The sequence below is a fragment of the Leptonychotes weddellii genome, chromosome 5 (genome assembly GCF_054177405.1).
Source record: "Leptonychotes weddellii isolate Sample4059 chromosome 5, ASM5417740v2, whole genome shotgun sequence".
Classification (NCBI taxonomy): domain Eukaryota; kingdom Metazoa; phylum Chordata; class Mammalia; order Carnivora; family Phocidae; genus Leptonychotes; species Leptonychotes weddellii.
The window spans coordinates 129,031,854-129,058,509 of record NC_138373.1 but is presented as its reverse complement, the minus strand read 5'-3'; the positions used below and the strand labels follow the sequence as shown (position 1 = coordinate 129,058,509).

At 33.7% G+C, this 26,656-nt stretch overlaps 1 protein-coding gene across 1 annotated transcript in view; it reads right to left on the bottom strand.

Annotated features, from left to right (window-relative positions):
• The window catches only part of LRRIQ1 (leucine rich repeats and IQ motif containing 1), a 181,256-nt gene that overhangs the window by 109,808 nt on the left and 44,792 nt on the right, over positions 1–26,656 (bottom strand). Inside the window, exons 12-14 of the mRNA XM_081818979.1 lie at positions 24,327–24,400; positions 16,056–16,149; positions 2,112–2,291 (exon numbers count right to left, since the gene is read on the bottom strand). Of these exons, the coding sequence (XP_081675105.1) occupies positions 2,112–2,291; positions 16,056–16,149; positions 24,327–24,400 (348 nt within the window). The remainder of the gene's footprint in view (positions 1–2,111; positions 2,292–16,055; positions 16,150–24,326; positions 24,401–26,656) is intronic.

Below are 26,656 nucleotides of genomic sequence, written 5' to 3'. Positions count from 1 at the left end.
GCAAATATTAAAATTTGTAGAGGTTTTGGAAATTTCCCTTTTGTGGTTGACATGAAAATTAAGCTTTACTACAACATTCATTAAAACCTTATTTCTGGTTGTTTATATAAAAATTTATCTCATTTCTAACAAAATTTGAAAGTATTTGTTTGGCTAATTTAGATCAGTCAATCCAGACAAAATGTCTGGAAGTTTTAGAACCATTTTTATTCTAGGTATTTTTGGTACAACTGAATGAGAAAAATCCATGCTTTTACTACCATAAACATGAGAAATCATGGCCGCCTAAATTTGGAGAAGTTATTTATGAAACAAAGTTAAAAGTACTTTCTACATTGACTCTTGCCATGCAAAATATTTGTATTGGACTTTTAAACAAAGAACTTATATTATGGGAAAGTTTTTATTCCCATTTTTCTTTGGAAAAATAATCCATTGCAAAGAGAATTCAAATACTTGAAGGCATAAATGATTGTGATCCTTTTGAACAACTGCTGAATTTCTATCTTATTAAGGTTATGGCTTATGTAATTAATCAGACTTTCTGCTTCCCAGATTTGGGGATCTCAATAGCAAATGTAAAGGACTTTGCACCTGTATGAGCCTTTTTCTTGGCTACATTTTATTTATCTTTCCTTATTTGTTTTATTTTTAAAAATTTACTTACTTCAAATGTATATTTTCTGACTGTATTTAATATATAGCGACAAGCTGCCTTAATTTTTTTTCTGAAACATGCAGGATATAAATAAATATAAAACTTTTAACCATACCATACAAAATGAAAGTTATATTTCCTAAACTGTAGAGATAAACAGTCCTGTGTTCACAAAAGTAATATTAGACATTAGCATAGGCTCCTCCCATGTGTTTTCGATATTTTGTATTTCATTCATTTTGGTGGTTAATAATGCAGAAAAGGCGCAATTTGATATTGGAATATTAAGTGTGTATGACTGGTGTTGAATTCACCACCATTTATTATTAATATAAAATATAGTCTATTTTCCATGATCAATGCCAAAATGAAACACACTGCAATGACAAGAGATTATACAAAGTTATTGAGAAATCTACGTTTCAACAGAGGGATATCAGGGTCACCTTTACACAAAAAATTCTACATTATCACACATATACAAAGAGATGTAAGTTTAGTTTTTCACAAAGATTTGTAAATAATCTTGGTATTTGTTAAAAGCAAACATTAATTATCTATAACAACTGGAATTATTTTTAAAGCTGTAAGATTTGTTTTTAAACTGAATAGACTACATTAAAAAAACATTTAAATAGAAAACAAATCTTATATAGATGAGCATGTATGAATATGCGAAGAGCAATATTAAGGATTATAATTTAATGATCAAGTTTAGGTATTTGGAAGCACATATTATAGTTATAATTCAGTTATAATGAAGAGTCACCGTAAGTGAAATATGAAATTGCTTTCCTTTTTCATCTGTGCTTTCTGGAGCAATGCAAATTAGAAAATACAGTTATAGAAAGATCAATTATAATTCATTCATACTAACACACTCCTAACTTGGGATGGGGAATGGGAAGTTCTCTTTCTTTTATATCTGATTAGGTCTCTACTCTTAGCTTCTGTTCCTCTGAATATGTGCACGTGTTGACTGCTTTTCTCTACCGTGCTCTCCTAATATTTAATATATAAATGTGATACATGTACAATATATCTTAATATATAATAAATGCTATACTTATTATAAAACTTGCCTTCCTCCATTGTAATTGTTTATCTAATTTTCTCTTATGTTAATCTGTGAATTAAGGATAATGTGTAATACTTAGCTTATTTGTGTGTCTTGCCTACAATAATTGTCAAATTTTTGACTGATTAATTGAATGACTGACTGAATAGATGTTTGATTCTTGTCTTGAAGCTATCCTCATGATTTCACTTATTTTATCTAACACTTTAGCATTTAAATTATATTTTAAATTATGTTTTTAAGGGAGAATATCCCTAAAACACACAGCCCTAATCCAAAAAAAAGTATCACTGTATTAATCAAAGTATTTTTAAATTATATACATAGATTGAATTATTTCTTTAAATTATGACAAGGGGAAGTGAACAGTCTTACCCTTTTCCAGTAATATAGCTTTCAATTAGTGAGTTGAATTCTTGAATCTGGGACTGACAAAGTACCACAAAACGTCCTAATTCTGGTTCATAGTATTCTTCAGTGTGCCGTTCTGAATAAGAGTTTAGCATTTCGCCATTGAGGATTCTTAGAGCTGGTAACACTTTAAGTAGAGAATGCCTATTGAAAGCAGGAAAAAATTTAATAATCTTGAAAAGGAGAGTTTATATTTAAAATAACCATATACCTATTACTTAAACAATATAAGCACAGAGTATATCTCAGAAAATGCTATTGACTTTGTACAGAAAATTATACTGTTAAATTTCCTAAAAAATTTTATGGTATCATGTCATATACAAAGTTAGGTTTTAGAGACTTGACAAAAAATTTAACCATTTTCTTCTATAACACAAATGGGAAATTTAAGCAGCTGGAAACTTGGGCTGGGAGTAAATGAAAGGCTACACTATATAAAGAATAATATCAGATACACTCTTTTAAAAAGGAGATAATATAATAATCTTACTGAAATTTGATGTTTATTTCAGAAGTAGAGATAAATTCCGATTGTTTCTCTTGGTAAAACATACTTCAGAATAGGACTAAAATAAGACCAGTAAGAGATCACCCTGTTTATCATGATCTGAAAAACATAAACTTATATTTCTTCCTGAATTTTGCTAAAGATTATAATAATAAAAATCTTGGAGGTATGAGCAAAAGTCTGTATCAATTTAAAAGCCTAATTCTGTGAAAAAACAAATTTTAAAAATTTTATTTATTTATTTGAGAGAGAGAGAGAGAGGGAGAGAGAACACACAGAGGGAGAGGGAGAAGCAGACTCCTGGTGAGCAGAGAGCCTGACATGGGGCTTGAGCTTCCACCAAACCTAGTCATTTATAAGTACTTGCCAAACCTTTCACAGGGATACTGTGGGCCTCTTTTACAAGGCCACTAATGATCACAGGGGTAAAATGGACTTCTTAAATGAATAAAACCTCTTAGTTAAAAACTAACATTTCCTATGAGTAAAAGTACAAACTGATGAAAGATATCAAAGAAGTAAACAAATGGAAAGGTGTCCAATGAAGATATCTTCAGAGATTATAAGTTCAATATTGTCAAGAAATCAATTCTTCTCAACTTGATCTATAGACTCAATGCAATCCCACTAAAAATACCAGTAAGGTAATTTTGTGTATATCAACAGACTGATCCTAAAGTTTATTAAAAGAGGCAAAAAACAAAAAAACAAAAAAAACAGAATAGTCAATTCTATATTGAAAAAAAGAACAAAGTTGGAAGACTAACACTTTGACTTCAAGACTTACAATGAAGCCACAGTAATCAAGACAGTATGGTATTGACAAAAGAATAGACAAATATATCAGTGGAACAGAAGAGAGCGCCCAGAAGTAGATCCCCATAAATAGAATCAACTAATCTTTGACAAAAAAGCAAAGGCAATACAATGGAGCACAGATAAATGATGCTGGGGCAATTAGACATCTACACGCAAAAAAAAAAAAAAAATGAATCTAGACACAGACTTTGTACTCTTCACAAAATCTAACTCAAAATGGGTCACAGACCTAAATGTAAAATGCAAAACTATAAAACTCCCAGAAGATAACACAGGAGAAAATCTAGATGATACTGGGTGTAATGATGACTTTTTAGATATAAGACCTAAGACACAATTCATGAAAGAAATAATTGATAAGCTGGATTTCATTAAACTTAAAAACTTCTGCTCTGGGAAAGACAAAGTCAAGAGAATGTGAAGACAAGCAACATACTGGGAAAAAATATCTGATAAAGGGTTGTTATCCAAAAATATAAAAAGAAATTTTAAAACTCAACAATGAGAGGGGTGCCTGGGTGGCTCAGTTGGTTAAGCATCTGCCTTCAACTCAGGTCATGATCTCAGGGACATGGGATCAAGCCCCATGTCAGGCTCTCTGCTCACCAGGAGTCTGCTTCTCCCTCTCCCTCTGTGTGTTCTCTCTCCCTCTCTCTCTCTCAAATAAATAAATAAAATTTTTAAAAACCCAATAAGAAAATAAACATACCAATTAAAAAATGGGCCAAAAACCTTGACACCTCACCAAAGAAGATATACAGATGGCAAGTAAGCATATGAAAGATGTTCAACATCATTTGTCATTAGAGAATTGTAAATTAAAACAAGATAATAAATAATAAAATAAAATAATAAGATACTATTATCTACCTATAAGAACATCCAATCCAAAATGCTGACACCACCAAATGCTGGTGAAGATGTGAAGAAACAGAAACTCTCATTCACTGCTGGTGGAAATGCAGAACCAGTGTAGTCACTTTGGAAGACAGTTTGGTGGTTTCTTACAAAAGTAAACATATTTTTACTATAATACAGCAATGTGCTCCTTGGATTTACCCAAATTAATTAAAAACTATGTCTGCACCAAAATCTCCACACAGACATTTATTGCTTTATTTGCAATTTCAAAACCCAGAAACAATCAAGATGTCCTGCAGTAGGTAAGGATAAGTAAACTGTTACATCCATACAAAGGAATATTATTTAGCACTAAAAAGAAATGAACTATCAAGCCATGAATAGACATGGAGGAATCTTAGATGCATATTACTAAGTGAAAGAAGACAATCTGATAGGGACACATGTTGTACAATTCCAACTATGTGAAATTCTTGAAAGAAGCAAAACTATGGAGACAGTAAAAAGATCAGTGGTTGCCAGGGATTAAGGTGGAGGGTGCGATGAACAGGCAAAGCACATAGCATTTTTAGGGCAGTAAAACTATTCTATATAATACTACTACATAGTGGATACATGTCATTATACATTTGTCAAAACCCATAGAATACATGACACCAAGAGTAAACACTAATGGAAAGTATGGACTTCAGGTGATCATGATGTGTTGATGTAGGTTCATCAATTATAATAAATATACCAATTTGGTGCAGGATGTTGATAGTGGGGGAGGTTGTCCATGTGTGGGGACAGGGTGTATATGGGTATTCTCTATATTTTTTGCTTAATTTTGCTAACTTGACCTTCTCTAAAAAATAAAGTATTTTAGGGGTGCCTGGGTGGCTCAGTCAGTTAAGTGTCTGCCTTCAGCTTGGGTCGTGATCCCAGAGTCCTGGGATCAAGCTCCGTAGTTCAAGGACAAGATCCCCTGCTCAGCAGGGATCCTGCTTCTCCCTCCTCTGTTGCCTGCTACTCCCCCTACTTGTGCTCCCTCTCTCTCTCTCTGTGTCAAATAAATAAATGAAATCTTTTAAAAAACAGTTTTTTAATTAAAAAGCAAAACAAAACAAACTTACAGTTCCTAAAAATTAAATGAAGGATGGCGAGATAAGATTACTAAAATGCTAAAATTTAAGAAGGAAAACCCCAGTCAGTTATTTCCTCTACCTAGATGGTATAGTCAGGGTGGACATATCCATTTATATAAACACAGTTGTAAAATATAATTTTATATATTTATATAAATAATTTATATATAATTTACATTTTATATATTTATGTATAATTTATATATAAATGAAGGAAGTGGTCCATTAAGGCACAAATTCCAAAGGCCAACTAAAGTCATAACCCATTGCTATATATAGTTATGATCCTGATAGTGTTTAATAAAAGATAATCACAAGGAAGGTATCAATACATCTCCTTAAATTAAAGCAAAAAAAGAGAAGAAAAACACCAGTTTTTCATTTACTGCGGACACATGATTAATTTCCCACCCTCACCTCCCTTTACTCTCCGAGAAATAATACCTTTTTTTCTTACAGATATTTAAGTATGGAAAGAGGGAACACAAATAGGTTTTGTTCTTCAAGATAATTATCAGATGTTTTACAATGTTAAAGAGTTTAAGCTAGTTAAGAAAACTTGGGTCCATCACTTCTCGGCCTTTTGACTAAGATCAAGTGAAAATCTGGGTCTATATATTTTGAACCTTTTAAGGGTTTTTTTTAGGCTTGAAGCTACCAATATTTCTCTTATCATAAACTACCACACCTACCACAAAGGGTTAAATAAGTGGCATATATTATATATATTATATATATTTGATTCATTTTAAGATGTGGTTCAAAAGCAGAATGCTAATTAAAATGATAGCTATTTATCACAGAGGTAATGAAGTAATCAGAGGTAATCACACAGGTATAATATTAAATATAACATAAGATCTTTGACTGAAGCTATCACAAATGCAAGGAAAGGTTAATCTCTGAAATTGAAGCTGATAATAATTAAAATATAATGGAGAGATTAACTATCCATACTCTATCCTATCAAATTATTTATTACATTATTAATGAAGTTACATTGCATTCTGAATCTCCCTCAAAGTACCCAGTCAAGTTTTCTAAGACATGACTATAATGTCAAACTTATTTATAGCTATAAAATGCCAGGTATGAAGTAAAGATGAAGTAAAGATGCTTTTGAAATGTGATAATAAAGGGTATTAAAAATTAAAACTGTATAGGTGTTCGTAACAGCTTAAAAAAATGCTCTAATCCTATTAGTGATTTACTTCCTTAGATCATATCTCCTAAAATACAGAAAAGCAAACATAAGCCTTCAATAACTTGATGGAACTAGTCCTAGACAATAACTAACAGTTCTAATTCTTTGTGTACCAAACAGATTTCTGTTTGATATCTTGGTCTCCAGAGTGGACCCAGCCAGCAGAAGGAATGAGGTATGCTAATAGCAGGCTTTGGTCTTTGAATAGGTCTATCTTACAAGGAAAATTCGATAAGGCAGATTTTCTTTCTTTTTTTTTTTTTTTATTCTTATGGATAAGGCAGATTTTCTTATTGTAAATTGGATTTCTTAAGAGTTAGGTAAAGCTAATTTGTTTATTTCTATTGTACAGTCATTTCTGGTTAAACAGTAACAGTAAGCTGTTGGACCTATAAAACTTTTCAACAGGATCCTGGACCTACAGTGATAGTGCAGATAAAGTAACACTAAGACCCTCTTGAACAGCCATCTTTCAGGTCGCATTTTGTCTAATTAAGGAGGTGTCAACAAAAGGAAGAAAATACTCATGCTGTTATCATGAGAGCCACAGGGTCTCAAACATCTATTTTTTGTCTTAGTCACTCTACAAATCCACTGGAATGGGAATTCAAGGCTAGATCCCTCTGTGTGTCTTCAACCCTGCAGGGCAGTGTCTCTGAAAAGGCTGTCCTTGAACTACTGTATTAGTAGTACATGGGATACTTTTTTAGATTCAGTTACGCCCAAAGACCTCTGTTGGTGCGTTCTGGGGAATTCGCATTTTTAAAATATAGCCTTTCTTATGTACCTTAAAGAATTAAGAACCACTGCATTGGAAGGAAAATAGACTACAACGAGTTGTGCTAAAATCAGAGATGCTCAGGGCCCTGGGTGGCTCAGGTGGTTAAGGTTAAGCATCTGACTTGGTTTGGCTCAGGTCAGGTCATGGTCTGAGATTGAGCCCCACAACAGGCTCTGCACTCGGCAGGAGTCTGCTTCCCCTCTGCCTTTCCCACTGTCCCCCCAACCCTTCCTTTCATGTGCATGTATGCGCATGTTTTCTCTCTCTCTCTCAAATAAATAAATAAATCTTAGAAAAAAAATAAAATCAGAGATGCTCCAGGTTAAACTTAAAAGAAAAAAAAAAAACCTCTGAAGTTCTAATCATTCATAATTGTCTGAAATTTTCAAGAAAAATATAGCTTACTTGAAAACTTGTAGCATGTCCTATATGTCAGAGAATTTGCTAAAATAAGAGATATTGTGGGCCTGGACAGTTATATTCCAATGGTCTGTTTACTGATTAACATTGCCATTGGTTTTGCGTAAATGATATGAAGGTTTCTTAGAAACGTATTCTTGTAACACTGAAGTTACAGAGTACATATCACATATACAGAGAAACAAGCTTTCTATTCAGAAATAATTGGTGACAAAATGAAGAGCTATTTTAACTAAATAACCTAATATAATCTTAGAAGTAAAAATATAAGAATTTGCTTTATCAGATTAATGGAAAGATCAATATTTTACTACCAGCAAGCATATTGTATTTAATACAACAACTGTTTATTCTCTGGACAACTAAAATAATGAAAAATAAGGGAATCCAAAGGCAATACAGGACATTAGTTTGTTTCTAGATATTGCAAACGGCATTATGTGGAAGCTGTTTGGATGTTAACTAACCAGATCAGCAAGGGGAAAAATGATAATTTTGTCATCAAATACTATATTTTGGATATGGTTATTGATATAGATATTATGTACAATATTATAGCTACAGGAAATAATTATGGAGAATGTGGATCAACAGGGATTTGATTTTCACACTGAAAATATTTGATATTATAATTCATCACCTTTATATATAAAAAAATGTTCCCAAACAGTTTGAGTCAGAATATTTGAAACTTCTTTGGATATAAAAATTTAGCTTGTTTGGATCTTCAAGACTATGACAATATCTTGAAATTTGTCATTTATATGATAAATATCAACATTAGATTTGGTGTTTTATGTTAAGCATTGTTTCTTATTTTTTTTTAAGGAATAGTTCTCAGATCTGTATAAATTAGTAGTACAATGGGTTGGCCTTAAGTTTAAATGCAGCCTTATAAGAGTCTATGATGAATATATTAGAAAGTGCTGTAACAAGTTGATTCATATTGGAAATGAAGTATAAGAATACTGTGAGATCTCAACATTAGTTTTTCCAGCTGGGCTCCTCCTAGCCAAGGGCTGAATCAATATTTCATTTAGTGAAAACTTCCTGGTGAATATTCTGTCACTTAAGAGACTCTATTCATCACTAATGAATAAAACACATTCCCAAAGGAGATTCCAAACTGAGTCTGTAGATTAAGTTTTAAAAAGAGATTTTTTTAGTACATCAGTTTTGTCCATGTTATCACTGGCCAGACATGAAAGTAAGAAGCCAATTGGGAAAATCTATAACTAATCCTTTTGTTGGTATCAAGGGGTTATGTAAAGTTCATTGGAACACACTGCTTAAAGTTTTACTTGATCCTTTCATTAACAAATCCATATTTTATAGATTACTAGATTTTAAACCCTTTAGATAACTGAATCTCTTCTTGAAATCATGAAAGCTGTATTAGGCCAACTGATCTAAGTGAAATTTGATAAGCAAAATTTTCAAGTTGGTATGAGTCTAGTCCAATAAAGTTCATTTAAACATAAAAATTATAATAGCTAAATAATTGTACATGTCTATAATATAAGTACTACCTTTTTCTTTGAATATTGTTTCTAACTAAATATTTTCTTTAAAACTGTAAAGTATCTATACTTAGTAAGTATTGTATATATTAGTATTGCACTAAATATATATTTAGGAGTATAGTAGTAGTAAAATGTGAATATTTATCTTTATATATTTAAATAGATTTATTATCAATATATTTCACTATAAGCCTATTTGATTCAACAAAGTAAGTATTTATTCTTCATGCAAAAAACATAAATAAATTCAAAGATTATTCAGGATATAGGTTTGTTTCTAGTTATTGCAACTGGCAACATGGCAGCTATTTAAATGGAAACTGATATCAAATCAGCAAGAGAATTCATGTCTTATTTGCCCAACGCCTAACAGGAAAACCATGGCCCCCAAAGAGCTTTCTCTGAATAATGGACACAACCACCTATTTTTTTTTGTCATCATAAATTTGGTCTATATAGCTACCAAGGAAAATAAAGATATCTACCTAAAAACAACACATCAGGGATTTTCATTATAAATAATATCACCCGCCAAGCAGAGCCTCTTGGACATAGTTACACCTATTTTTTGTATGGGAAGTTTCACTCTAAGGTTTCCTTTCTAAAAATGAGGACCCAAAGGGGCACCTGGGTAGTTACCTGGCTAAGCATCTGACTCGGTCAGCATCTGACTTGGCTAAGCAGTCAGCTCAGTCATGATCTCAGGGTCCTGGGATCGAGTCCCAAGTTGGGCTCGGTCCTCAGTGTGGAGTCTACTTGACCCTCTCCCTCTGCTCTTTCCCCAGCTCGAGAGTTCTCTCTCTCTCTCTCTCTCTTGCTCTCACTCTCTCTCTCAAATAAATAAAATCTTAAAAAAATAAAATAATAAAAATAAATGAAAATGAGGAGGCCCAAACCTTGGGATTAGGGTTTTAAACCCCAATGTAAGAAAAGCACAGCCCCAGAACTTGAGCTAGTACATCTAGATGGGGATCTTCACTACTTCAATTCCAAATGAAAGAGTCCTTTTCCCAGCTGGCAAGAGGTCTAGAAACATATTTAGGGGGTCCTTTCATATATATACACAAATTCTTTAAATAGCTGCAATGTCTGATCTCCTTATAAGTTGATACTAACTAATAGTTGGTATTCCTATAACAATTTGTCCTAAGATCAGTTTTTCAGGAAACATGAGGAACCTGACAAATATCATGGGTCCCTAAAAGTCTAAGAACTCCAGCTGTAGAACTGACACTGATAATTACTGCAAATCAATAATAAGATCAATTGTCAATTTATAGGTAATAACACTTTCGATCACTAAAGTAAAATTTAAAAAATTCAATAGAAAAATTAGAGGGCCTGAAACATGCATTTTTTTTCAAGCTTTTACACATTATAATGTAAAATTCTGTAATGTATTCCTTCAACAAGTAATTTTGGTCATCTATGACATATATATACATATATATCATATATATACATATCCTATACACACACACATATATATATAGTCTATAAAGTTACCTAGGAAAATAAAAATATCTGTGTAAAAATAATCCATTAGATATTTTCATTATAAATATCACCTGCCAAGCAGAGCCTTTTAGACATAATTACTCTTCTTTATGTATGGGAATTTTCACTCTAAGATCACTTTTCTAGTTCTAAACTAGAAGGATCTGTACAATAGTCTGGGACCACTTCCACTACTTAATTTTAGCCCTTTTTTAATGCCTGGACTCTCTAATAGCGTTTAATTTGGCCACTTTCCCTAATCCCTTATCACTTTGCTGTTGAAAAAAAAATCTTCCCCAAACACTATTTTCCTTTTCATACAGCTATTCAAAATTTCCCTATAGCTCCTTAAAAATAATGGCTAACATCTGCCAACTGTGCTATATGCTAGGTACTACTATAAAATGCTTTTATGCAGCAACATATTTAGTCCTCACAAAGACTATTGGTGTACTCTGGTGCTCATGTTCTTCTCTACATTTTCCGGCCTCTTTTGCAGTTAGTTTGGCCTTATGACTGGCTACAGCCAGTAGAATATGAGAGAAGTGATCAATGCCACTTTTGAGATCAGAGTGGTGATATGTCAGTTGTTCTTTCTCTGTGGTCTCTTTCCCTCCCTCGCCAGAATCTACTACCTAAAAAAGTCAGATTACATTGAAGTTGCATGACACAGAGCCACAAAAGGGAAGTATCCTGAGTTTCTGAGTCTGCTTAGATTAGACAGGCCGAACTCACATCAGACACAATATAGACAAAAAATAAGCTTCTATTGTACTAAACCACATAGATTTCTGGGTTCGTTGTTGTGTGGTACAACCTATTACCTTAATGGGTAAGGCCTGAGGGAGCTACTATTATTATATCCATTCTATAGATGAAGACGCTGAGATACAGCTAGATTAAGTAATTTGTGCAAGGCAAACAGCTAGAAAGTGATGGAACTAGACATGCACCTGAGCAGTTTACTCACAAGGCCTATACATATATCTAGTATGCTATAGGCTCTCTCCATGACCACTGGATAAAGGAGACTTTTTTACTCTAGCATACAACGCCCTTTACAATCTGGCAGCAATATATCATATGCAACAGTAAAGCAAAGTATTTAAATTCCAGACTTTAGAACTCTAATCCCTTCCCTGACAATTACATCACAACTGGGCAAATCACAAGGAATCCAAGCCTCAGTTAGTACCTCTGTAAAATCAGAATGATAATTACAGAACCCAACTCAGAGTTGCTGTGGAGTAATATGTATAGATAGTAGGTCATTCTCTGACCCACCGTAAATGCACACACTTGATTTCTTATTTCTTTCCAAAGGTATTTCCCACTCTTACCTACTTTACACCTGAATAGACCAGAGCCTAAACTTGCCTTTCACATTCCCTCCTTTTCATCAATATTTCCTCCATCAGAAGTGCTTTTTTTTTCCTTTTAACTTGATTTTAAATCTTATCAAACTTTTGAGATTTAACCCAAAGTTTGCCTCTTCAGTAAATGTATTTTTTTCCTGGTAACACTAAATTAAGGTGGGATTTCTAAAGCATATCAGTTGCCTACAATAGTCATCTGACACTGGTATTAGGTACTGAAATCTAAGAGTTAAAGAGCACAAACTGAAGCTGGATTGCATGGGTTTGAATTCTGGCTCTTCCACTAGTTTGCTGTGTAACCTTGGGCACATTTTTTAGCCTTTATATGACTCTGTTTCCCCACCTGTAAAATGGGGATACTAGCTAACTATTTTATTAGGCGTATTATAAATATTAAATGAGAACAATGCCGGGCACAAAGTAAACACTATGACAGTGTTTGCTATCACTATTAGTTTTCATGGCTATCATTCTTTGCATACATTTTTATCCCTACCAAGATTATAAACATGGTTTGAAATCATGGAGTGCATTGAATTTCCTGTATAGTGTCCAAATTTTGGGACATTGGCTAGATATAGTAGGCATACAATAAATATTTGGTGATTTAATAAGAGCCCACAGTGTGCTTAGCCTTGACATGGAAAATAGTAGATTTCTGAATGTTTACCATGTTCCAGGAATTGTGCCCAACAAAATATGTGTATTATCCCATTCAATTATCATAACTACCCCCATAACAGAGGTACTATTATTATCTTCATTTTACCGTTGAGGATTCAGAGACATAGGAAAGTTGTTATCCGCCCAGGATCGCACAGTATGGGGCAGGAAAAGGATGTCCTTGTTTAAAATCACTGATTTCCACACTTTAGTGTGCATCAAATCATTCAAAGGGCTTACTGAAACACAGATTACTAAACATCATCCCCTAGTGTCTGATTAAATGAGTATGGACAGTGTCCAAGATTTCGCATTTCTAACAAGTGTTCAAGTGATGATGAAGGTGCTTGTCTAGGGATACACCTTTGAAAACCACTTCACTGGGTGATAGTCTTTCCTTTATACTACACAGCTTAAATTGCACCTGGAAACAGATGTTCCTAAGGTAGAAATTGACAAGTTCTATTCTAAAACATGTAAAAACATACCAGGTTTCCCTAAAAAATAGTGTAACTTTAGAAATTTATGTGAAAATTGAGCTTTAAAGAAAATAGAAAAACAGATTTTCTGGCAAAGATAATAACTCTTCTGTGATACACACGCTATCAACAAGTAGCAAATTACACAGGTGTTTGACTTGGTATAAAAATGCAATTTTCTTAATGAAAAACCAATAAACAAATTCAGAAAATCAATACTTGTGGAAAGAGAGTGTCAAAGGTTTGCAGTGGCATCAGAGAAGGGAGGGAAATAGACTACTTTCTATACTGTCTTATCTTGTTCTACAAGTGGATTAAGTCAGATATAGGAATTTTTAAACATGACCAGATCATTGGTTCTACTGTAAGATACATTCCTTTGGAAATCATCAGAACCAGGATCTTCCTGGCTATGGCCACACATCACAGAAAAACCAAATCAGGACAAAGAATCAATTGCTTCTTCCCTAGGATCAGATGTCACAACAACTTTCTTTTCAATTATGTGTCCTTCCTTGTCTATATTTTATTCATAAATGTTATATTTTCACTACCTGATCAAATTGATAAGATTTACAGATTTGATCCAAACTCTGAGGATCCTGAAACAGGTTTTCTTACCTGAATTTCAGTATATATTTGCCTTTATTTGTACTTAGTGTGTTGTCAAACTTATCTTGCTAAATTAGGCTATAAACCCTGTCTATTCTTGGCTTGTTCTGTATTGATGTACCCATGAGTTAATATGATACAAATGTCAAATGTATAATAACTCATGTTAAATTGTCTTACAAATGGATGCTGCTAGACATAAAAAGAGACAAGAGTTTAGATCAGAATCATCCCCAGTACTAGAAAAGTGGACATATGCAAAGTCTTTCAGAATTCTGGGATTTAATTCACCTGGACCTGGGTAAATGGGTAATGATCTGAGGATGTATAAAAGAAAATGACTTAAGGCCAAGGGAAAGAACCAGGGGGAAGCAAAAGGTAGAGAAATTACAGGAACCCATATGAGGCTGGGAATAATTCTTATCAGCCAAAGTTGAAAGGATATATATAAGAGGCACCAGAGAGTCAGTTCCATAGCAGAAAAGCTAAACTGGCACTAGTCTAAAGATTTCTTTGAGACTTCCCTAACAGAACTTAAAAGCAAGCTTTAAAAGCATCTCACTAATTTCAAGTAACTTAGCTGCTGTACATCACAAACAAAATAGATGTTGCCTAAAGAAAAAGAACAAAATTAAGAAATCAACAGTATAAAATTTAAGATGTCCAGAATACAATCACAATTGACCAAGCATGCAAGAAGCAGGGCAATATGACCCAGAATTAGGGGGGGGAATCAACAAAAATAGACCCCCAAATGATATAGATGATGAAACTAGCAGAGAAGGATTTTGGAATAGCTATTATAAATATTTTTCATATGTTAAAGATGATTCAGGAAACCATGAGCATGATTAGGAGAGAAATCGCAAATATTAAAAAAAAAATAAATGAAACTTCTAGAGATGAAAAACACAGTATCTGAACTCTGAACTGATTAATTCTGGATGGGATTAACATCAAAATAGATATGTAAGAAGAAAATATCAGAAAACTTGAAGATACAGCAATAACTATTAAGAGTGAATTACAGACAGAAAAAAAGTGTAATATATAAGAACAGAGCAATAGCAACTTCTAGAATATATCAAGTAATCTGATATTGGTGAAATTGGCATCCTAGTAGAACAAGATAGGAAGGAGGCAGAAAAAATATGTGAAAAAATAATGGGCAAAAAAATTCTAAATTTTATGGAAACTACAAATTCATCAGATTCAAGAGGTTCAACAGATATTAAGAAGAGTAAATCTACATAAAACCACAGCAAAACACATTATAATCAAATTGCTGAAAACCACTGATAAAGAGAATATATTAGAAGTCTCCAAAGAGAATGTTGGCAGATTTCATCAGAAACAATAAAGGCCATCAAAGAGTGGAGAGACATTTTTAAAGTCTAAGGGTGGCAAATGACTGCAAAGGGGCATGAGATAATTTTTTTAAGGTGGTAAAAATGTTTAATATCTTAATTGTGGTGGTTTTATACCATATTCATACTCATAAATAAAACTGATAAAGTTTACTGTATGAAAATTATCTCAAAAAAGCTCTTCATGAAAAAAGATGCTGGTCAATTTGGGGGGAAATGGTGTTAGCATAGTATGAGAATTTCAGATTAGAAACACTTTTTTAAAGAAGAAAATTCATTCTAAAAAAATTACAAAATATTTTTCTTCTATTACATCTAGGTACTGCAATATTTCAAAAAGAAGCATGGATTCACATAGGTTTATAAGTCATACTTTAATAGACACCAACAAACTCCAAGTTACCATTATACTAAAATTGTCACATAATCAATGGTATGGATCAAAATAATCATTTTAAATTTGCATTAGTTCATACATGTGCAAAAAATTATTTTAGGTTTAAGATATTTTTAAAACTAATATTATAAAAATTTCTTGTTTTGAGTAACTTTTAAATTATTTTTATTAACTTTTCCCAAGCAATTAATATGCACAGAACAATTTCCATCAAATCGTGTTTTCTGCAACTATAATAAAGTATATAATAGAGTGCAACAATATTTCTTACCTCCAGTTTATTTCTTGAAGAAGTGGGTTTCCAGTGAGAGACAATTCATGAAGAGAATAGCATGCATCAAACCATCTAATGGCACTTGTAAGATCTACAGAAAATAAACAATAAAAATCATTATAGAAGATAGTAACAGAGAAAGAAAAATAATCATAAATCAATGACCATTTATTTATTGGTTAGGTAGTAAAGCGATAACAATTATTTGTTTTGCAGAATACAGTATGCTTTTAGAAAGAGACTATGTTAAGAACACAGACTCTGCTGTTAGAATATATATTTCTCCCATTTAGCAGCTTTGTGAACTTATGCAAACCATACAATTGCTTTGTGATTCAGGCTCATTACCTATCTTATTGGGTGAGGGTTAAATGAGGTAATATGTGTAAAGGGCTTAGAACTGTTTGTGCCAGAATGTTAGCACAAAATCTGAAGAAGTGAAATCTAAAGTAATAAGGTAAGTGGTAAAGTTGAACACATACATAAATAGAGTTACATAGACCTACTTTACTTTCAAAAGTAAGAATAGTAGGTCAATCTAGTGTACATTACAGAGTAATTTATATTGAATTGTTCTCCCACAGAAAAATATCATAAAACTAGACAATATATAGGAAGCACCTGTTTTTTAAACCTGACTCTGCGAGATGGGAAACATACCTGGTGAGCCTACAATCACAGTGGTTTTCTGTTTGAAAGCAGTTTACTTCAGAGCGGTAAAGACCAAATAAAGAAGCTCTTTTGCTGAGTGAGGAGACAAAGATTAGAGTAAGCTGGAATTTATGAGGAAAAATACTGAGAAGGAGCTGTGTGTTTATATGTTGTGAGGAGGGAATTGGGGGAAGAAGTCTCTGTGAAGATTTACCACAGGTCCATGGACAAGTGTGAGGTGTCACACACACACAGAAAGATTGAAAATCCTAGCAGAGATCACCAACTATAAGGCTGAAAGCTGAATGATGACACTAAGTTCATGTAGCAGCAAAAGATATTGGAGTCAACCCAGACAAAATGAGACCTAACTGAGTATCTCACAGATTGAGCTACAATCCAGAAAGACTATGCAGTAGGAGGAACACAATGCCCTGGGGTAGGGGCATGCACTAAGAGTTGAAAACTACAATAGCTTGTCCTAAGAGAGAACGAAATTAAAGAAGACAGAAAAAAAAAATTACCCATAAATGCTTCAACTGCCTGCCAGAACTGAACGTAACTGCCTTTAAAAGGAAGACAATTTCCAGACTCACTAAACTGTATTATATACAATGTTCAATATATAATTAAAAATTATTAGACATATCAGGGTACCTGGGTGGCTCAGTCAGTTAAGCATCTGCCTTTGGCTCAGGTCATGTCCTCAGGGTCCTGGGATGGAGCCCTGCATCAGGCTCCCTGTTCAGTCAGGCTCCCTGTACAGGGGGGCTCCCTGTTCAGCTTCTCCCATTCCCTCTGCCCCTCCACCCTGCTTGTGCTCTCTCTCTCTAATAAGTAAAATGTTTTAAAAAATTACTAGACATATCAAACAAAACAGATTTTACTTCAGACAAAACACACTTTAAAACAAAGACTGTAATAAGAGACAAAGAAGAGTGTTACATAATGATAAAAGGGGTAAATCCAACATGAGGATATAACATTGTAAATATTTATGTACCCAATGCAGGAGCACCTAAATATTTAAAGCAAATATTAACAGCCTTAAAGGGAGAAATAGACAGCAACACAATAATCATAGGGGACTTTAATATTCCACTTACATCAATGACTAGATTATTGATAACTGATGTATCCTATACATCAATATATAGAATAGAAAGAAAATCAAGAAGGAAACATCAGTCTTAAACATGTTAGACCAGATGGACTTAAGAAATCATATCAAACATCTTTTCCAACACAATGATATGAAACTAGAAATCAATTACAAAAAGAAAATGAAAATTCACAAATATGTGGAGATTAAACAACATATTATCAAACAAGCAATGTTTCCAAGAAGAAATCAAGAGAAATTAAAAAATATCTTGAGACAAATGAAAATGTAAATGTAACATACCAAAATTTATGGGATGCAGCAAAAGCAGTTCTAAGAGGGAAGTTCACAGTGATAAATGCCTACCTCAAGAAATAAGAAACATCTCAAATAAACAATCTAACTTTAAACTTCAAGAAACCAGAAAAAGAAGAACAAAGGAAGTCCAGAGTTATTAGAAGGAAGAAAATAACAAAGATTGGAGCAAAAATAAATAAAATAAAGACTAAAAAGACGATAGAAAAGATCAATAAAGCTAAGAGCTGATTCTTTGAAAAGACAACAAAAATGGCAAACCTTAGCCAGACTCAGCAAAAAAAAAAAAAAAAGAAGAAGAAGAAGGAGAAGGAGGACGAGGAGGATGCAAATAAATAGAATCAAAAATCAAAGAAATGTTACAACTTTTACCACAGAAATACAAAGGATCATAAAAGACTACTAGGAAAAATCATATGCCAAAAAATCAGAACAACCTAGAAGAAAAGGATACGTTCCTAGAAACACACAATCTACAAAGATTGAATCATGATGAAATAGAAAACCTGAACAGATCAATTACTGTGAGATGACTGAATCATCTTAATCAAAAACCTCCCAAGGAACAAAAGTCCAAGATCAGACAGCTTCACTGGTGAATTCAATAAAACATTCACAGAAGGATTAATACTAATCCTTCTCAATCTCTTCCAAAAAATAAAAGAGCGGGAACTCTTCCAAACCCGTATTATGAAGCCAGCATTACCCTGATACCAAAACTAGACAAGAACACCACAAGAAAATTATAAGCCAATATTCCTGATAAACATAGATATGAAAAATGCTCAGCAAAATATTAGCAAACTAAATTCAATAATATATTAAAAACACATCACCATGATCAAATGGGATTTATCAACATCCACAAATCAGTCAATGTAATATACCACATTAACAAAATGCAGAATAAAAATCCCTATGACTATCTCAAACAATGCAGAGAAAGCATGTGACAAAATTCAGCATCCACTTATGATAAAAATGCTCAATGAAGTGGGTATAGAGAGAATGTACCTGAACATAATAAAGGCCATATATAACAACCCCACAGCTAACCAGCTAACATCATCCTTAATGGTGAAAATGTGAAACTTTTCCTCCAAGATCAGGAATAAGACAAGGATGCCCACTATCACAACTTTATTTGACATAATTTTGGAAGTCCTATCTAGAGCAATTACGCAAGAAAATAAAATAAAAGGTATCCAAATTGGAAAGGAAGAAGTAAAACTGTAGCTATTTGGAGATGACATGATATATAGAAAATCCTAAAGACTCAATCAAAAAACTGTTAGAACTAATGAATTTACTAAAGTTGTAGGATACACAATCAATACACAAAAATTTGTTGGGTTTCTTTACACTAATGAGCCATCAGAAAAAAATTAAGAAAACAATCTTATTTATAATTGCATCAAAAAAAAATATCTAGGAATAAATTTAACCAAAGAGGTGAAAGACCTATATATTGAAAACTACAAGATATTAATGAAAAGAACTGAGGAAGACAAACAAATGGAAAGATATGCCATGTGCTAGATTGGAAGAATTAATATTGCTAAAATGTCCATACCACTCAAAGCAATATATTCAGTGCAATCCCTATCAAAATCCCAATGGCATTCTTCACAGAAATAGAACAAATAATCCTAAAATTTATACAGAACCACAAAGGACTCTGAATACTCAAAGCAATCTTGAGAAAGAACAAAGCTGGAGGCATCATGCCCCTTGATTTCAAACTATATTACAAAGACACAGTAACTAAAACAGTATGGTATCAGCATAAAAACAGACATAGAGATCAATGGAACAGAGACCCCAGAAATAAACCTACACATATATGTTTAATTAATTTATTGACAAAGGAGCCAAGAATATACAATGGGAAAGAATAGTCTCTTCAATAAGTGATGTTGGGAAAACTGCACAGTCACATACAAAACATGAAACTTGACCACTGTCTTACAACATACACAAAAATTAACTCAAAATGGATTGAAGACTTGAACATAAGATCTGAAACCATAAAACTCATAGAAAAAAACTCCTTGACATGGGTCTTGGATGATTTTTTTTATCTAACACCAAAAGAAAAGGCAACAAAAGTAAAATAAACAAGTGGAACCATACCAAACTAAAAAACTCCTTGACATGGATCTTGGATGATTTTTTTTTATCTAACACCAAAAGAAAAGGCAACAAAAGTAAAATAAACAAGTGGAACCATACCAAACTAAAAGCTTTGCACAGCAAAGGAAACTATGAACAAAATGAAAAGGCAACCTACTGAATGGGATAAAACATTTGCAAATCACATGTCTGATAAGGGTAAGGGTCTAATTTCCAAAATTTATAAAGAACTCATACAACTCAATAGCAAAAATCCAATCTGATTAAAAAAGGGGCAGAAGATCTGAATAGACATTTTTCCAAAGAAGACATACAGATGGCCAACAGGCACATGAAAAGATGTTCAAAATCATTAGTCATCAGAGAACTGCAAATTAAAATCACAACAGGGTATCGTTTCACATCTGTTAAGATAGTTATTATCAGAGGCGCTTGGGTGGCTCAGTCGTTAAGCGTCTGCCTTCAACTCAGGTCATGATCCCAGGGTTCTGGGATCAAGCCCCGCATCGGGCTCCCTGCTCAGCCAGGGGTCTGCTTCTCCCTCTCCCACTCCCCCTGCTTGTGTTCCCTCTCTCGCTGTGTCTCTCTCTGTCAAATAAATAAAATCTTTTAAAAAAATAGCTATTATCAAAAAGACAAGAAATAACAAGTGTTGGCAAGGATATGGAGAGAAGGGAACCCTCTCACACTGTTGGTGGGAATGTAGATTGGTACAGCCATTATGGAAAATAGATAGAGGTTCCTCAAAAAATTAAAAATAAAACCACCTTATGATCTAGCAATTCCACTTCAGGTTATTTATTTAAAGAAAAAAAACTCCACTGACTTAAAAAGTTATATGTACCCCCATGTTCATTCATTACAGCATTATTTACAATAGCAAAGATATGGACACAACCTAAATGCCCACTGATGTGTGAATGGATAAAACAATTGTGTTTTTAGATGTACAATGGAATATTATTCAGCCATAAAAAAGAATGAAACCTTGCCATTTGTGACAATATGGATGGATCTCAAGGGCATTATGCTAAGTGGAATAAGTCAGAAAAAGACAAATGCCATATGATCTCTCTTCATATATGGAGTCTAAAACAAAACAAAAAACAAGCTCAGAACTTGGATGAATTGTTTTTTTATTTGTTTAAATAAATTGATTGCAAGATATATGTTTGTCATGTAAATGCCTGTTTAACTCCAGAAGCAAAGAATAACATTTTAGCACCAAGCAGAACTACTTAGAAAGACGGACGATTCTATAGGATCAAAATTTGGAAGAAAATTTCTAGTTCTAATTAACACTGTATGTACCATTATTTAGGAATTAGCACACATTCTTGCAACCAGAGAACCTTTGAACTAAATGTCCTCTGTCTCCTTTGCTATGGTACTTGAACTATCTATCTGTACTCTCTGGAACTGTGCTATGTATATAAACTGTACAGATCTGTTTGAAAGACTTATTGTTTTAGTCATTTCAAAGTTTTCCCAATGATCTGCTAACAGAACTGAAGTTGTCCTTGGTAATATGGCTGGTTTTGTTTTCAAATATATTAAGTTGTTCATTTTCAAAAATACCACTTCCATCACCTGAGTGGACTGTTGCCTTATGGAAGCTAATTTTGTCCAGAGAGAAAACCAAAGGCCTTGAGGAAAAAAGCCTTTGGGACCCAACAGCCTGATCCGTGAAGAATATCAGGAAGCCAAGGTGACTGCAGTGAAATGATAGGAAGGGAATGGGGGTGTAGTAGAAGCCAAGGTTTGAGAGGACTCTGCTATTCATCTGCATGTATATGTAATGAATACCTCTAGGGATCCCTGACCAGCTAGTAACTTTGGCTGCTGCTGGGGAAGCAAGACTAAGGAGACTTTTCCCTGAATTCCTTTTTGAATCTTTAGAATCTTGATCCATGTGTTGCTTTTTTAAAATTTTTAATTAAATAAAGCATCTCATAAAATAATTACTAAACATATAAAGAAATAGGAAAGTATGATCTATCATTAGATCAGTTAATAGAAAAACATTTAATAGAAACTCATCCCAAAGTAAGTCAAAGGTAAATCAAATATTTTGAGACACCAAAGTAATTCAATGACGAAAAAAGCTTGTTCAACAAATGTTGCTGGAACAAGGGATATCCATATTAAAAACTAAACTCATTCTCTACTTCATACCATTCATAAAATAATTTGACATGGATCATAGACAGACTTAAAGGTAAGAACTAAAAGTACAAAATTTTTATAAAAAAGCAAGAAAATTTATAAAATCATCTTCTCAAACGGGAGGTAGAAAAATATTACAAAGGACACAGAGTGAACAATAACTACTAAAAATAATAAATTAAACTTCATCAAAATTGAAAACTTCTGCTCATCTGAAAATACCATTAATAAAAATTCATGGTTATAGAGAGACCAGGAAAAATATTACAAAACATATATCTAACAAAGAATTACATCCAGAATATACAAAGGACTTATACATATCAATAAGAAAAGGGCAAATAACCAATAAAAATGGTAAGACATTTGAATACACACAAAAGAATATGTAAAAATCATCAATAAATAAGAATGTAAAAAGGCTTAATATCGTTATTCATCAGGGAAATGTAAACTAAAACCATAATGAGATAACACAATTGAAATATTAAACATCCTCTAGAATGCAGCAGTTGAAACTCCAGTACATTGCTGGTATAAAATGTTTTAACTATTTTGGCAAACTTTTTTTCAGTTTCTTACAAACACATACCTACTCTATTGTCCGGCAATTACACTCTTACACATTTATCCCACAGAAATAAAAACATGTCCACAGAAAGATTTATATAAGAATTTTCCCCGGAAATTCCATTAAAAATCATAGCAGCCCCAAATTGGAAAGAATTAAAATACTGATCAACAGGAAAATGGACAAAGTGTGATATATTCATACAATGGACTACACCTCAGCCAAAAAAAAAAAAAAAGAAAGAAAGAAGAAACAACTGATACAGTGGAATGTCACATGAATGCTAAGAAAGCCAGAGGAAAGAGAACATACTGTTTGATCAAATTAATATAAAAATACAAGAGTCAAGTTAATCTATGGTGACAAATTTAGAACTATGGTTGTCTCCATGAAGGGACTGACTGAGAACTGGGATGGGTAAATTTAGGGAGGGACTGGCCATGTAAATCAGTTAATCATTCTTTAATCTAATAAACTTTTAATGGGTGTTTATACATGTTAGAAGTCAACAAGTTAGACAAATTACTTTACTCATCTTCATTAGGCTATTTATTTCATAGGTAAAAGATACATGAATTTCAAATAAAAATATAATTGTGGTATGTGCCCAGGTCTACCAGAAAGATATGGAAATAATATGATTTTATTTTTTTTAAGATTTTATTTATTTATTTGACCGAGAGAGAGAGCACAAGCAGAGGGAGCAGCAGAGGGAGAGGGAGAAACAGGCAGGACCCTGGGATCATGACCTGAGCCAAAAGCAGACGCTTAACCGACTGAGCCACCCAGGAGTCCCAATAATATGATTTTAAAAGTGGAAGGAAATTTAATTGGATGATTTCACCATGCCTTTGAAGGAATTCAGAAATTGCCACCCCAATATACAGCATATTGACTATTTTGAGTTAAAGGCATTTAAAAAACAGATACAAGAAGGACATTGTGACCTTCCTTTTTTTTCTTACAAGAGATGAAATGCCTATATGAAAGATATCCTCCCTGTATTAGAAGGAAAGAGATATTCTCATCAAAAGGATAGGAAGTAGAGGGCAAGAGAAATACATACAAACAAACTTAAAAAAAAAAAAAAAACAATGACAAGTTGTATTCTTTACTTCTAAATCTGCCTTGTATCAGTTTAATTCTTAGGCCTAGCCTAAGATCTTAAGAGGATACAGGAAAAATCTTTCCTCCTCTATACCTTATTGTATAGATATGTTCTTTGTAAATACCACTAACACATCTATCCAAAACAACTCCCTTACCACATTTGGAAAAGAAACTCAGAAGCTCATTACTTTTTAAAAATTATGTATTGTTCTAAACTTACCAGAAAGACAATTGTTGCTGACATCTAGTTTTTCCAAAGAAACAAAATGAAAAAGTGGTATGATTTTTGTCAAGCTGAAAACAAAGAAATTCATAAAAATTTTAATTAGGGATATCCTTATTATTGATGTAACTATATAGTAACATTTATATAACACAATTATGTAATGATATGTAATTATATATAATTTTATATACAATTGTATTTGTATAATAAAATACAATTATAACATTAACAGTACTAATTAAAAATGTATAAATTATAAAATTCCAACTATTTATTCTATAATGGAAGATTTATATTCATTTCTAAAGAGAAATTACGATGGACTATCAATTTCAATGACAAATATCATGCAGTTTAATGTGTAGTTGCTATTTAAATAAAAATAAGTACATTTTTTGGTTGTTACTGTTTTTGTTTTGTTTTTGTATAAGGCCAAATTTACAGAGAATTTTTTTTTTTTAAGATTTTACTTATTTTTTGACAGAGAGAGACATAGCGAGAGCAGGAACACAAGCAGGGGGAGTGGGAGAGGGAGAAGCAGGCTTCCCACAGAGCAGGGAGCCCAATGTGGGACTCGATCCCAGGACCCTGAGATCATGACCTGAGCCGAAGGCAGATGCTTAATGACTGAGCCACCCAGGCGCCCAACAGAGAATTTATATTATCTATATAATTTTCCTGGCTCAAACACATAACTTAAGCCACTAAGAGGTAAAAATATAAAGAAAAATATTTTTCACTTTTTGACAGCATAACAGCTTAGTTACTAATTTTGTTTTAATTCAAAAAAATTTTTTTGGGTTTCGGAGCAAGATGGCAGAGGAGTAGGAGAACTAAATTTCCTCTGGTCCCAGGAATTCAGCTAGACAGGGATCAAACCATTCTGAACACCTACGAACTCAACAGGAGATTGAAGAAAAGAATAGCAGCAACTCTCTGAACAGAAAGGCAACCACTTTCTGGAAGGTAGGATGTGCGGAGAACTGAATCCAAGGCAATATTCGGGAATATAGATGGTGGGGGAGGGGGTCTCCGTCAGCTGCTACTGGCAAGTGATAGAGCAGCAGAGCACAAAATCGGAACTTTTAGAAGTTGGCTCCACTGAGGGACATCGCTCCGGTGGCTAAGCGGGGGTGGAACCCTCTCTGGGACAGTGTGGTCTCAGGATCCTGGGGGTCACAGAAAGACCGGGGGTGCCTGAGTGCGGCAGAGCTCCCAGGGATCGGAGCGGGGAAGCAAGCAGAGATGGAGTCAAGGCGCGGGCTCTGAGCTCGGGGTTGCCATAAACTGTGATCCGCGGCACAGTCGAGCCACTGCTCCTCCAGCAGGGACCCAATAAGTGGCAGATCCAGGGAGACTCCCCTTCTTCCCCTGGGAGGAGCAGTGCGGGAGTGCACCACAGGGATCTGCTGGGTTTGGAGACTCCACACTGAGTCAGGTGTCAGAGATAGAAATGCTCGGTCACAGGCTGGGTGAGCACGGAGTATGGCCAGAGACCGGGGAGATGGGAGGGACTGACTGCTTTTCTCTGGGGGTGCACTGAGGAGGGGGGCCCCGAGCTCTCGGCTCCTCAGGGCGGTGATTGGGAGGCCGCCATTTTCACTCTCCTCCTCCAAAGTTGTAGGGAAAGCTCGCAGGGAACAAAAGCTCCGGAGAGCAAACCCGAGCAGATTACTTAGCCCGACAGGGCAAGGGCAGGGCAATTCCGCCTCTGGCAAAGACATTGGAAAACCACAGCAACAGGCCCCTCCCCCAGAAGATCCGCAAGAAGAGCCAGCCAAGACCAAGTTTACCGATCAATGAGAACAGCAGAACGCCAGCACTAGAGGAACACTGTACATAGAATTCATGGCTTTTTTCCCCCTGATTCTTTAGTGTTTCAAAGTTAATTTTTTTGATTTTCTTTTTTTCTTTTACTATTATTTTTGAATATTTCTTTTTCCCTTTCTCAACCAACATCTTATCAATCCCTTTTTTAAAAATCATTTTTATTTTTCATTTTTAGAGTCATATTCTATCCCTTCATAGTAGTTAAACTTATTTTTGGTATATATATAAGTTGTTCTCTCTTTAAAATTTTGGGATACAGTTGTTTCTAACAGACCAAAATATACCCTAAATCTCTAGTGTATGGCTTTCTTCTAGTCTCCTGCCTGATCACATTCTCTCCCTTTTTTTTTTTTTTAATTTCTCTTCTTTCTTTTTTCAACCACCTTCTTATCTTATCAATTCCTTTTATAAAATCTTTTCTAATTTTCATCTTTACAGTCATATTCCAACCCTTCATCATATTTACCCTTATTTTTGTACATATATAAGTTTTT